This window comes from Candoia aspera, chromosome 2 (genome assembly GCF_035149785.1).
Source record: "Candoia aspera isolate rCanAsp1 chromosome 2, rCanAsp1.hap2, whole genome shotgun sequence".
Taxonomy (NCBI): Eukaryota; Metazoa; Chordata; class Lepidosauria; order Squamata; family Boidae; genus Candoia; species Candoia aspera.
Genome location: NC_086154.1, coordinates 1,300,870 through 1,315,638, shown reverse-complemented (window position 1 = coordinate 1,315,638; position 14,769 = coordinate 1,300,870). Strand labels below are relative to the sequence as shown.

Here is a 14,769-nt window from a genome sequence, read left to right as displayed (position 1 = left end):
ACACATTTAAACAATCATCCCACTTCAGAATAAAGCAAAGCATTTACAGGTCTCAGCATTATACACAGAATTTTCTTCTTGTCAAGCTCAAATTTTACAGCCTGCCTTGAAAAGTCCAGATATTCTTCAAGAACCTTCCGCCCTTGAAGCCGAATTCTCTTTCGGGGTCTTGATGCAACAGCATCACAGCCCTCTTTCTAGGCCAGAACTCTTTTTTCTTTAAATCTCCACAAGTCACTTTCCTTCCCTTCGTTTTCTGAGCCCACCTCACCAATCCTCATCTTCTTCTTTGGTGAAGCCACTTTGTACCTAGGATAATTTTCAACCCTGTCAGCTTCTCTCAACTGTTCAGACAGTGGGGATTCCACAGGTTCTGAGACAAGGCCCAGAACGTGAGAGACTTCGAGGTAAAACTCTGTAAAACTCGCTTTAATTTCCTCCGTAGCTCTCTAGTGACTCAGGGAGGTAAAGTCCCCGGCTGCCTTTCCTCAAAGTAACCAATCCAGGAAATAGAAACAAGAAGGGTTCCCACGGGAAAGTAAAAGCAAATAGGTCGGAATTCCAATCCTCAGATTCAACAAAGTGGGTAAAACCTTTTATAGTCCTCAAAACTCACTTTGTTTAAAAAAAGAAAGCAAAAAGACAAAACTGAATGAATATTATAGACATAAAGGAGAACGATCCTTTCCGGGTGTAACTCGTCTATGAAACAGAGCGATAGGTAATTCCTGGGGCCATTTTAAATGAGTCTCAAGGGGCAGCTTTCCTGATAAGGTTGTCAATTCCCAGGCCACCTCCACAGCTGTAGCACAACGACACGGGTAAGCGTCAGCCCAATGAGCCAGCCGACCTCTCCAGACAAGGACAGGTGGACAGCCTTGCGCTCCGGGTAGAGTGATGAAGTCCAAGTGCAAAGGAGAAGAAAAGGGAAAAAAAGACTTGTGGGGACGTGTGTCTACGGTCCCACTGCCCCTTTGTGTCTCTCCTTCTGTGAAGAGGCAGAAGAAACGAGGCAGTTATTTTCGTGGAGCTAGGGGTCAGCCATTGTGACCCGCCCTACAGCCCCCAGAGCTTCCAGGCCCAGGTGCCTCCAGTCCGGGACCTCCCGAATCCCTGGTTCGACACAGGGTCCCTTCCCCCACTCATACATCCTCGTACACACTCACTCAACCACAGGGCAAGGGCAGGACCCCAGCGCACCAGCTCACACTCACACGTAACCATCACCCACACATTCACTGTGCCGCCCTCAGCCTCTCCCGCTGGTCAACAGGGGGGCTGGTCAACAGGGAGACTGGTCCCAAGCCACCATCATCGAGTTATTCAAGGACGGCCTGAACACAGAGGTGCTGCGCTGGTCCTTGGGGAGGGACGACCCATATACGCTGTACGAATGGATCCAGCTGGCGGGAAGGGCTGAGCATGTCCATGAGATCTTCGCCCATCGAAAGACCGCCAAATCGGGGCGGGAGGTGAAGCCCAGCCGCCCACCGAGCACCGGGGGGCAACCAGGACAACGACCCTGGGATGAGGAGCGAGAGAAGCGGTATGCAAAAGGCCTGTGTCTGAGATGTGGTAAGGAGGGGCATCGAGTGGCGGCATGCCCGAAGGCAAAGGGAGAGGAACGGCTCGGCAAGCCGCTGACGAAGTCCCCTGCCCTGCCGAGGAAGCAGAAAGCCGCGGTGGCTGAAAGCGAGGGAGACGACGTGATGTTCTACGAGGATGAGGGTGAGCCCGAACTACTGCAGCCGGCAGGAAACGCCAGCCACCTGCTTTAAAGGGTGCCGCAGGGCAGGTGGTGGAAGAAGGGCGCGAGCCTTCATCAGTGAGTGGCAGTTACCGCATTCTCACGGTGAAGTTGAAGTTGGGCTCCCGATCCAAGACTGTAGAAGTATGGGCCATGATTGATTCGGGGTGTTCCCGGTGTCTAATGCACCCCGATGTGGTAGCGGCTCTGGAGCTACCTACTTTCCCTTTACAGCGACCCATCGCCTTTACACAGCTGGATGGGTCCATGGCAGGGGGCAAACCGGTCACCCATTTCACAGGGCGGGTAGCCTTACAGCTGGGCAGCCATCGGGAAGGTTTGTCTTTTGTCGTGGCTCCAGTAGGGGGTCCCCTGGTGGTGTTGGGGGTGCCCTGGTTGGTTCAGCAAAATCCCCAAATAAACTGGGTCTACCGGACTATCACGTTTAGGGATGGGTTTTACCAAGCGACCGAAGGGAAGGGTGCCCCAGAGGAGATGGTGGGGGTTGCGGCAGCTGCGACTCCGCATTTCCCGGCCCCTCCTCTGGAAGGCTTGCCGCCGGAGTACCGGATGTTTGCTGATGTGTTTGGCGAAAAGGAAGCAGATCAATTGCCCCCTCATCGTAAAACGGATTGTGTCATTGAACTGGTGCCCAACACCCAATTGCCCAAGCCAAAGATTTATTCCATGACACAAAAGGAACTGACTCTGTTGAGAGACTTTGTGGACAAAAATTTGGCGCGCGGATTCATTGAGCCAGCGAATTCACCGGTGGGGGCGCCGGTTCTCTTTCGCCCAAAGAAGGATGGGACATTGAGACTTTGTACCGATTTCCGCGGATTAAATGCCATCTCAGTTTCCAATAAATATCCCCTGCCATTGATCAAGGACATGTTGTCACATCTGGCTAAGGGAAAAATCTTCTCTAAACTCGATTTAAGAGAAGCCTACTATCGTGTACCAATCAAGGAGGGCGATGAGTGGAAAACTGCCTTCAATTGCCCGTTGGGTGCATTCCAGTATAAGGTGTTACCTTTTGGTTTGGCCGGGGCCCCTGGGGTATTTATGCAATTGATCAATGAAGTACTGCATGAGCATCTGTTTAAGGGGGTATTGGTGTATTTGGATGATGTATTGATTTATACTGAAACCATGGAAGAGCATGTCTCTCTGGTGAAAAGGGTGCTGAGTAAACTCAGATCAGCAGAATTGTATGCCAAACTATCTAAATGTGCATTTCATCAGACACAAATTGACTATTTGGGGTACAGAATTTCAGATAAAGGCATTGAAATGGACCCTGCTAAGGTGCAGGCTATCATGGACTGGGAAAGTCCCCGCACCCGCAGGCAACTTCAAAGTTTCCTGGGGTTCAGTAACTACTACAGATTATTCATAAGGGGATTCACTGAAATTGCCTTGCCACTAACCGAATTGCTCCGAACCAAGGGTTTGGGAGACACTCGAAGAGTAAAGAATCCAGGGGCGCTGTTGCGCTGGACGCCTGCTTGTCAAATGGCGTTTGAGCGGCTCAAGGCAGCTTTTATCAAAGAGCCCATTTTGCAACATCCTGATCCCTCAAAACCTTTTGTGGTTCAGGCTGATGCCTCCGATTATTCCATTGGGGCATTGTTGATGCAACAAGACAGGACAGGATGCCTCAAGCCATGTGCCTACCTGTCCCGCAAATTCTCCGAGACTGAGCGACGGTGGCATGTATGGGAGAAGGAGGCATTCGCAGTAAAAGCTGCATTAGAAGCTTGGCGGCATCTGTTAGAGGGGGCGAATCATCCCTTTGAGGTGTGGACTGACCATAAAAAATTTGGAGGCTCTTAGCACCCCTCGAAAACTGAGCCTGAAACAAGTCCGTTGGGCTCAATTTTTTAATCGGTTCAATTTTCAATTGAAGTTTATTCCGGGGAAAAAGAATTTCCTGGCTGATGCGTTGTCAAGGCAACCTCAGGACTCTGGGGCGGCGCCAGAAGTGGTTAGCACCCTGTGGACGGCGCCCCAATTGGGCATGCAGGCTGTGACGCGTAGCCAAACGCGCGCACAGCAGCCACCCGCTGCAGACACCGCCCAGCCGAGCGCTTTGTCAATTCCTTCCCAGTTGCAACAAAAGTTTCTAAAAGAGCTGAAAACGGATACTTGGTTGCTTGCGAATAAAGACAATGTTACTTTTGACCGAGGCTTCGCTTGGAAATCTAACCGCCTCTACGTCCCTGAAAGCCTAAGAAAAGAGGTGTTACTACGTTCCCACGATGACAAACTAGCGGGTCACTTCGGGTTTGTAAAAACCCTACACCTTGTTAGGAGGCAGTTCTGGTGGCCCACATTACGCAAAGATGTCAAAGACTATATTGCATCCTGCACTGTTTGTGCGATGTCAAAGCGCAAGGTGGGGAAGCCTCAGGGACTGCTGCAGCCGGTGGCTGCCCCTTCTTGCCCCTGGGATGAAATTTCCATGGACTTTATTGTTGAATTACCACCCAGTCAACGCAAAACTGTCATTTGGGTGGTCAAAGACTATTTCTCAAAACAAGCCCACTTCATCCCTTGCGTGTCCATTCCGTCGGCACGTCAATTGGCCCGCCTCTTTCTGGTACACGTGTACAGGCTACACAGATGTCCCTCCCGCTTGATTTCGGACAGGGGCACACAATTTACCTCACAATTTTGGCGGGCGTTCCTCAAATTGTTAGGAACGAAACAAGCCCTGTCCACGGCGTGGCATCCCCAGACGGACGGGGCCACAGAGGCTTTAAATTCTACTCTGGAGCAGTACCTTCGAGCTTTTGTAAATTACCAGCAGGACAACTGCGTAGACCTCCTCCCTTTTGCTGAAGTGGCTTACAACAATGCGGTTCATCAAAGCACCGGCCAAACCCCATTTCATGTTGCCCTAGGCAAAGACTTTGTACCTATCCCGGATCTACCGCAACCTCCAGGTGGATCAACCACTCCGGGTGATTGGGCAACGCAACTGGCAGACTCCTGGCCGATGATTCAAAAGGCACTAGCCGATGCACAATTGGATTATAAACAGTATGCTGATCGGAAGCGTGCCCCTCAGCCAGCATTTCAAGTCGGGGACTCGGTTTACCTTTCCACTAAGTTCATAAAGTCCTCACAACCTTCCAAGAAACTGGCTCCTAAATTTGTGGGTCCTTTCCCAATTACCGCTCAAATTAACCCTGTGACTTTTAAGCTTGACTTGCCTCATAACCTCAAACGCTTACACCCTGTTTTTCATTGCAGTTTGCTCAAACCGACTATTCGTTCTGACCGCTGGCATCGCCAACCTCCACCTCCAACCCCCATCATGATTGACGGTCAGCAACACTTTGAAGTTAAAGAAATTTTGGACTCTAGACGCCTTCGTAATACTCTACAATACTTAGTTCATTGGAAGCATTTCCCTCATCCGGAGTGGGTGGCTGCACCAGATGTGGCTTCCCCTGTCCTAGTGGCCCGTTTCCACTCTGCTTATCCCACTAAGCCGGGTCCCTAGGAGTATTTTTAGGGGGGCGGTATGTCATGTTCGCCGTTTCAATGTCTTTGATACATCGTAACGTTTCGCATGTCATTAGCTGGATGCGTGTTTCATCTTTCTCGGGAGGATGGGAGTATTTATCTTTTGGCTTTGCTCTGGAATGTATTTGCATTATCTACTGCGTTCAAGGTTACTTTCCCAGGCTAGCAGCTCTGACGATTGCTAGCACCTGTGACGGGTGGGGCTGTTACGAGGGAGGCGGGATACGTTTGCACCAAGGGTTTAAGTTTGTATTTGGCGCGCTTTTGCTCATTCTCAGCTTTCTCTGTATTTGCCTTTAGTTCCCTAATAAATCAGATTTCGTATAGCAGCCTCTTGTGAGTCTGAGTATTTGGGCTGGGGCGATCATTACAGAACCATGCTGGAAATCGGTTTCTCCTGCTAACATTGGTAATTGGGAGGGGGGGTCAAAAGAGGCAAGATGGCCGCAGTGTGAGCCAAGCGTCCACCATGTTGTATGTTTGCCAAAATCAACTCACGTACAAAGTAGTAGAGCTTCAATCACACCGTCTTGGCAGTCTTCTTGCCTGTTTGACTGCAGTTGAGGATGTTGCTGCTGACTCTTCACCAAGCTGTCCACTTAAGAAGTTGGTTTAAAGGACATCTACTGTGTTTGCTGGCTCTTGACGCAGCCAAGCAGATCCCAAAAAGCAGGATTAAACAGTAGCAATCACTGTATTAAAACTGTCCCTGAACATTACCAAAAAAGCTGTTCTAAGGTCTCCCACTCTGTTTAGGGGGATCTCTTGTTCCCCTGATAGAAACAGTTGCAGCAGAAGAGCTACCCCATCTGCACACGGGGATGACCCCTCTGGACAGCTGCTCCAGGCCAAGGAAGATGAATCCCAGCAGAGTCAAAGGGGATCTGATGCAGCCCACAGAGGCCCGTCCAAAATGTTTTCACCCAGAGGATACGGCCACAGGGCACGCGAGCGTTGGCTGCAGCCCCATCTTGCAGCCCCCTTCTCTCCCATGTAGATGGACACCACCTGGCAATCCCTGACTTTTCCAGTCTTGCCTTTCCAGTTCCCCTTTTCTCCTCCTTCAGGTGTTAGCTTTGCACTCCCAGGTAAGTGGGACCTGCCATTTGTTCGCCAGGTTGCGTAGGAAGAGCAATATTATATTCTGAGTCGCAGAAGAAGATGAGTCCTTTGACGTAAAGCGAGACGAATGCTCATATCGGAGCACTTTGTATCCTGCATAAGTTCTTCCCCATGTGCTCCTTTTGGTGCAAGTCACATCATGATTAAAGTTCTATTCAAATTCCAAACATCGACGAGGTGTTTTCCCCCTAGTCTAGGCTTTTTGTATTGTGGGAAGAAGTGTGCAGCAAAGAGAATGTCCATGTCCCTCCCTTTCCTTGTACCGCTTAAGGACCCTTCCCTTCCCTTCCCTTCCCCGGCATGTGGTCTTTAACAGGATTGCAGCTCAGGGGAGATGTGCTGGTGAACTATCAGCTTGTGGAATAGCCTGCAACATGAAACGGTGTCAGGGATGTTATTTCCATGGCAAAGCAGTCTGGGAAATGTAAGAACGCGAGGCAGAGAAAAAGTGCTGTCTAATGGTCTGATGCAATGTCCAGCAATGTCTGATGCAATGTCCAGCAATGTCTGATGCAACGTCCAGCACAAGACAGTCACAAGACAATGACAGAGCAGGCTGATGCAAGGTGACATTTGTTTGGCTAGCAGCCACATAAATATGGAAGCAAAGCATAGGCATTCTCTCTCTCATTTGTGAAAAGTCTTCCTGTTACTCTGCCGGTTTGTTTGACAAATTAACTGCTGTATTGGGATATTGGATTTACTGTACACTGGACTATGTCGATTGGATTAGGGACATTGGTTTCTCTATGGAATTTGTATCCTTTATATACCAACAACTTCTAGAGTGCTATGCGTGTTATTGTTCTTTGCACATTTTTCTGTAAATAAATGGGTAAAGAGTGCACCACAAGGACTGATATTTTCAACCCCAGGGACACGACGCTTAGTGGAATTCTCTCTCCAACAGGTTATGGGCCCAGAACATGTATTTTCTTGTGGTGCACGATTTGCTTTTCTTTTTTGAGCACGTTGCACGGAGTTGTGTGGTCACTGTCAACATGCAGTTTTTTTTCTACCACATCCAGTTCTTTCCCGCTCACCCGTTTGAATCGCACCAATGATCTTGTCTGGTGTGTTAAAATGGAGATGTTTCTCCGCAAAGGAAATCTATGGCAAATAGTGTGCGCTCCCCCTGAGGACATGAACGATGAACAAATGCAGGCAGACGAAAAGGCACTTGCCAACATCATACTTGCCTTGGAAGACGATCAGTTAATGCACGTCCGGGGGTTACAGACATCGGCGGAATGCTGGAACGCTTTACGCCGAGTGTATGTTCGGGATACAGCAGGCAGCAAAGTTATGCTGACACGGCAAGTATATCGTGCGCGGCTCCAGGCAGGCGAGTCCGTGGAGGAGCACCTCCAGGCGACGGGCAAGCTATTTGTCACCTTGGAGGAAAGAGGCATGTGGTTTCCCAAAGCACGTAAGGTCTACGTAATATTGTCCTCGTTATAATATTTGTGGATCGGCACAGCATTTGCAGCGAGAGTGTCCGAGGAAGCGCCTGGACAGAGCCAGACGGCATAGGGCAGGTCCAAGACGGCGGACGGACAGCGGCAAGATATCGGTAGTAAAGGCTAGCCACACAGACGATAATGCTGTTTGGCTCGTAGACAGCGGGGCGAGCAAACACATTGTCAACGATGTGAAGCTGTTTCCTTCAATGACCCCGGCCAGCAGAAAATTTGTAAGTTTGGCAAATGGCCAACAGGCCTTAGTAACAGGGCGAGGTTCTGATGTAGTACCTGGCACTAAGTTCTCTTTCCATAATGTATTATGCGTGCCAGAACTGGAGCAGAACCTAATTAGCGTCGCCTGTCTTGATCAAGAGGGCTATAATATCAGTTTTAAGCGTGGTCTATGTAACATTGTAAAAGAGAATAAGGTGTATGCAAATGGTCGAAAGCACAACAAATGGTGAGTCTCCTTCAGGGACGGTCTTCAAACAGAGGCTGCAGGGCATCGGTCAGACATGCCCTGGAGGACCCCGCATGGAACCGGCTGTTGGGCTGCTCAATGTCTAAGGTGGCTTCCAACTGAACGATGTGATGAAAAAGGAAGATAGAAGAAACAGAGCGGAACGAAGCAATTAGAGGAAGGGAAGGAGAGAAGGAAAAGAGCCCAGAAGAGAGCTGAAGCCACCGGTGCAGAGCTGAGAGGAGCAGCAGCAACTCCAGATGGAAACTTGTGGGAATGGCAGCATCGGGACCTGGACTGGAACTGCTGCAAAGCATGGCAGCTGGGTGACAACAGAACATCATCACCATCATCATCATCATCATCATCATCATCATCATCATCATCACCATGGTTGATTGCCCAGTCAGCCAGTTGGTTAGACTGGATTTGGCATTTTTGTCCGCCTATTGAGTCCTTCCCAAGGACCTGGGACAGGCAGGTGTTGTTGTTTAATAATCTTAAAGGTATCGTCACAGGATGTAAGGTGTTCCAAGTAAAGCTGCCTTTTGCAATTGCCTGATGGTGGGTGGTGGTGGTGGTGGTGATTATTATTATTATTATTATTATTATTATTATTATTATTATTTCAATTTATAAGCCACCCATCTTGCATTTATTTATTTATTTACTTACTTAATTACTTACAGGACTTGTACGGCCACCTATCTCACAAGGATTCTAGGCAGCTTACAACAAAATAGATAAATACAAAATATAAGAAATAAAAGAAATAAAACAGATAGCAGCAGGGCACCATCCAACCAATCATGCACACCAACTCATTCCCCTGGGTGCTGCACTCTTCTCCTCCAGCATCACTTTCTGGACAGGTCCCACCAGGAAAGACCGGAACCACTGCAGAACTGGCCAGGAAGCCGCCTGGGGTTCTGTATCTGTCGTACCTCCAGCAAAGGACCGTTACCTTGTCGTGGTGCTGGAGCTTGAGCACCTCAATGACACCATGAGCTAAACTGTGAAGCGCCGCCCAAGACGGGAAGGTCATGACAGAGAGGTCAGACTAAATGCGATCCCTGGGGAAGGTAATGGCAACCCACCTCAGTATTCTTGCCGTGAAAACTAAATGGATCAGTACAACCAGAGATATGTCGGTATACCATCGGAAGAGGAGACCCCCAGGTCGGAAGATGGTCAAAATGCTACTGGGGAGGAACAGAGGATGAGCTCAACTAGCCCCAGACGTGATGACGCAGCTAGCTCAAAGCCGAAAGGACGGCTAGCGGCCGACGGTGCTGGTGGTGAACGGCGAATCCGATGTTCTAAGGATCAACACACCATTGGAACCTGGAATGTAAGGTATATGAGCCAGGGCAAATTGGATGTGGTTATTGATGAGATGTCTAGATTAAATGTAGACATTTTGGGCATCAGTGAACTGAAATGGACTGGAATGGGCCACTTCACATCAAATGACCACCAGATCTTCTACTGTGGACAAGAGGACCAGAGAAGAAATGGAGTAGCCTTCATAATTAATAGTAAAATGGCTAAAGCAGTGCTTGGATACAATCCAAAAAATGATAGAATGATCTCAATTCAAATTCAGGGTAAGCCACTTAACATCACAGTGATCCAAATATATGCCCCAACCACAGATGCTGAAGAAGCTGAAGTAGATCAGTTGTATGAGGATCTAGATGATATTCTAGAGGTGACGGACTCATCCCTGGGGGAGCTGTGGGTGTTGACGACCGACAGGGAGTTCTGGCGTGGGCTGGTCCATGAAGTCACGAAGAGTCAGAAACGACTGAACGAATAAACAACAACAATGAAGTAATCACAGTACGCCAGTAGGAACGCTGAGACAAAAGAAGCTTCAGAAACAATATAATGTGTGGTGAGCTTTGACTTATTAATGCCTTTACTATACGCTGTGTTGGATTGATGGATTCTTCATAGCATGCAGAAAGGAACAGGAATCTGTAGATTCACTGGGACGCTCCTGATATTTGGCAGGTGTCCCGTAAGTATTTTAGGGAGCCATTTGGTGGCTTTCCACATCTTGATTGGTTCAGCTGCTGAACGCTCTTTACTGCCTCTGTGATTTATTGCGTGATGAGGACAAACAAGCCTGAGGGCCTCCGTGGGATTTAGAGAGCTGATACATATTTTATTCCTGGGTTCAAATAAATCAATGTCTGCCAGAGCCTAAAATATCGGCGGTCTTGGAAAGAACGTTGTGGAGAAGTCTTTCCAGAGCTTCGTCTTCTGCTCTGTGCAGGCAGCAAGAGGCATCCATTCACCCAGAAGTCGACGCATCTGAGCCTTGAAGCTTCTGACTAATCGTTGTGGGGACTATTGCTGGGAACTGTGATCACCAGATGTTTCTGAAAGTGAACCCTCACATCTGTGTCATGTTTCTTCCAGGCCGTAATGAGACTGGCCTGTTGAGGTTTTCCTACTAACAGATTAAGACTGCTATTGTATCAAATCATTTTGGCCAGGTGAAGGGGTTGTATTAGATTGTCTCCTCTCATGTGCTTCATGCAAAATAGCCTGGGGGGAGGAACCCTGCCCGGACTTGTTCTCACTTCCTTTTTTTTCTCTCTGCCGATATGTAGCAAGCAAGGCTTGCTCCAAAGGGAGCTAAGTCCTTTAAATGTTTTGCTTTTGTTTTGTTTTCTGTAAATAAATTATTTTTATAGAAATGCTTGGTGTGTGACTTTTTTGACCTCTCCTGGGCTAAAGGCTTTCCCAGCATCTGCCAACATGGCCTCTTCATGAGGGGTGGATTGTACACGGTTAGAGAAATCAGGGGCTGCTCCCATGAAGCGATGGAATCAATTTATCAAACAAGTTCAGTTTAAACTAAAAATAAAGCATGAAACTGACCTCTTTAAGGTCAGGTTGCCCGAATTGGAAACAATGTTTAAAATAAATTGTGACCTCCCAGGGAACCCGAGGGTGCCAGGGGACCCTGGCGGAGAAGGCCTGCCATAAAGGGTTGCCCTTAATGCTAGCACAGATGGTGACGATGAGGGACGATGATGGATGACGCAATCACCCGAGGTCCAGGGATTGCATTAACTTGGACTCCCTGTCATCACTGCTTAACCTGCGACTGAACTGCGGCAAGATATAGGCATCCCAAGATATGCTGCAACTGGAACTCTCCGTATTTCCAATCAGAAGAGCCAGAAGCGATGTCTGTGGGGAATTCTGGCGGTTGCGTCTCAGCAAATCGGCAGGGGTTAGACCAGAGAAGGCGACCTTCTGGATCCGACAGTAAGTGGAAGTGAGTCGGTCAATGCCGGTTCATTTCCAACGTTGGACGGGCAGGAAAAACCACCATCTGCCTCCTGCCTTTGCCTTCTCCCAGTTCCCCCTCTAGAACGTCTTGGCGTAACAGAGAGAGCAGTACAGTTTCAGCTTTAAGGTATCTTTGCCAGATTCGATTGGATAGGCAGAAATATTGACCAAAAAAACCCCCACACAGATAGTACTGGGCAACAGGACTACTTCCGCACAGCAATAGCTCATCTGTTTGTTTGGTTGTTTGTTTGGTTGTTTCTCTCCTGTTTCCCCTGCAACCTCCCCACCTCTCGGCCCTTTTCAGAATGGGGGATCAAAGGCTGCCAGGAGAGCGTTAAATCAGGCGGAGGCAGCTTGTTCACCAGGCAGACGCAGCCCTCCGTGGGCAGGCTCTTGGCCTCTCAGCCTGCCCCGGGTTCTCTGTCCTCAGTGCCACGTGATCCACCGAGACCCCCGTGCCTCGGGATGGAGGGAGGGCCAGCTTCCTACGGACAGAAATCCCAATGCCGCACATTTCCGAAGCAGCTTGGCGGCGGCCGAGGTGTGCCAAAGTCCCACTCACATCAGGGGAATGGGATGTTTTTCCTAGAAAAAGAGAGAGGGGAAACACACGTGTGTACCACTCTGAAGTCAAGCAAAGGCAGAATTATTCTCTAGAAAAGGCAAATGTAAAAGGCTGATAGATGTGCCCTCTTTCAGTTAAACTCCCTCCCTTTTATCAGAATTTGCAAATACACCTTCTTTGGATCGTGTGCAAAGATTCCAGACTGAGAACAGCTCTTCAGAATTAACACAAATAATTCCCGTGTTCGATTTCAGTCCGAACTGAGAAGCCTATTCCATAATATCTGTGGTGGAACACTGCATATTGCTCAGACCCGGAATGACGCTGAGCCTCACCAAGGATGGTTTCCAGGTCTCCTGGTCGCTAGTCCTGGAGTGCAAGGCAGACTTGTCATTTTTAACAATGGGACTCAGGAAGTTTGTCAGGCGGCAACCCAGCGACGTTTGAGTTTCTGTGGTCCGAAATATCCAAGGTGACGTGCTGGATCAGACACGGCTTTTCAATAAATGCAGCACGCACCTGTTAGAGGCAAAGACTATACAGAAATCCCAAGGCCGCCTAACGAGACGGGCCCTGGTTTTGCTCTGAGACATACTTTGTTCGGTGGTAGACATGGAAGGAGGCAGGAGGAGAAGCAGCATGGAGCATCGCAACAGACCACCCAGCCATCCCCCTGCACTCTGAAAGGTGGGCAAAAGGGAAGAAATAAGTTGAGAGAATCACTAACTCCTAACTGGCAAGAAGGTGGTACTACTACTACCACTACTAGTCCTTCTACAGGAGGAAGATGGAAAGAGCCTCCCCCACCCCAAGTCATTCAGAATAAGGCCTGGGAATGCAGACCAATACACAGCCAGGAAGGGCGAAACCAACCGTTTTTTGCTAGGTAGGCCAAAGGTCCCCAGACTTGTTAAACCAGGGGAAGCACTGGGTATGTTGCAAGCGTATTATGGGGACTCTCACAAATCGGCCACTCTGGTGCTTATAGCCAGTCACTAAGAACGAAACCAAAACCTTGCCAGAAACACCAGTGGGAAGGCCATGATCCCTGACTGCTAGATGTGAATGTCCTCGAAGGGCAGTTGCATTTGCTGCAGAAATATATCCGGGAACTATAATCCGTGAGCTTGTTATGTCATTTCCAGGAGCATTAGCCACACTCCTTAAAAAATACCAGCTGCAGGTTTCCGCTATTAACTTCAGTAAAGTTTTAAAAGTAGAAAAATGTGGATGGATGGATGGATGGATGGATGGATGGATGGATGGATGGAGAGAGGGAGGGGCAGGTGGGCAGGCAGGCATTAGACTAACTTGAAAAAGCTTTCCTAGCAACCAAAAGTCAAACGATTTTCCTAAAAGTACATGAAATCTCCCCTTCCATAGCTAAAAAATAAAGCTTCATTGATAGTGAGGAGGTACAGATAAGCCCCAATAAACAAAAGAACAAATAAAAAAACATCAAGATGTATTTTAAAATATATTCAATCAGAAACAGATATAAAGCACATTATATTGCAAAATGCAGCACAGAAAAAATGCCATCAGTGAACAAAGTGCAGATACTAAAACAAGGGGGCTTCCTATATTTCCTATGGATGGTTATTATGACAAAATCATAATTTGCAAAGATTATTTATTAAAACCTTACTGCTGGACCACTAACCTTAAAAATAGAAGAAATAAAAACAGCTACTTCATTTTCCCCAAATATTTGTTACCAGCTTCACAATGGAAAGTAGTCAACAACCTGAAATGTATTTCCATTTTAAAGTAGCACTCTGTGGTTTTGTTCCATGCTCCAGAGACCACAGCCTTCGAAAACTGTGCTGCTGGCTATTATGCTTCCTTCTCCAGCCATTCTCACATCCCAAAATCTTTGAGAACCTGCTCTACCTTGCAGCAGGCAGGACAGTATGACAGACATACTGGTGGCTGGAGATGCCTGCTTTAGTCAGACTAGAGTCTTCTTGAGTTAGGATAGCTTAGCCACATTTAATGGATGCCTTGGAGTTTACATTTGACTACAGTACAGCTCTTCAGCAAAGGATCGTTACCTTGTCGTGGTGCTGGAGCTTGAGCACCTCAATGATGCCATGAGCTAAACCATGAAGGGCCACCCAAGATGGGAAGGTCATGACAGAGAGGTCAGACTAAACGCGATCCCTGGGGAAGGTAATGGCAACCCACCTCAGTATTCTTGCCGTGAAAACTAAATGGATCAGTACAACCAGAGATATGTCGGTATACCATCGGAAGATGAGACCCCCAGGTCGGAAGATGGTCAAAATGCTACTGGGGAGGAACAGAGGATGAGCTCAACTAGCCCCAGACTGCAAGAAGATCAAACCAGTCCACCCTCCAGGAAATCAAGCCAGACTGCTCACTTGAGGGAATGATATTCAAGGCAAAACTGAAATACTTTGGCCACATAATGAGAAGACAGGACACCCTGGAGAAGATGCTGATGCTGGGGAGAGTGGAGGGCAAAAGGAAGAGGGGCCGACCAAGGGCAAGGTGGATGGATGACATTCTAGGGGTGACGGACTTGTCCCTGGGGGAGCTGGGG

General features: G+C 48.4%; 2 protein-coding genes across 2 annotated transcripts in view; both read right to left on the bottom strand.

The window, feature by feature from the left end:
• Positions 1–14,769, bottom strand: part of LOC134491913 (zinc finger protein 595-like) — a 610,720-nt gene that overhangs the window by 410,918 nt on the left and 185,033 nt on the right. The gene's annotated exons all lie outside the window — the stretch shown is intronic.
• Positions 11,997–14,769, bottom strand: part of LOC134488783 (uncharacterized) — a 42,448-nt gene continuing 39,675 nt past the window's right edge. Inside the window, exon 13 of the mRNA XM_063291128.1 lies at positions 11,997–12,223. Coding sequence (XP_063147198.1) covers positions 11,997–12,223 — 227 coding nt within the window. The remainder of the gene's footprint in view (positions 12,224–14,769) is intronic.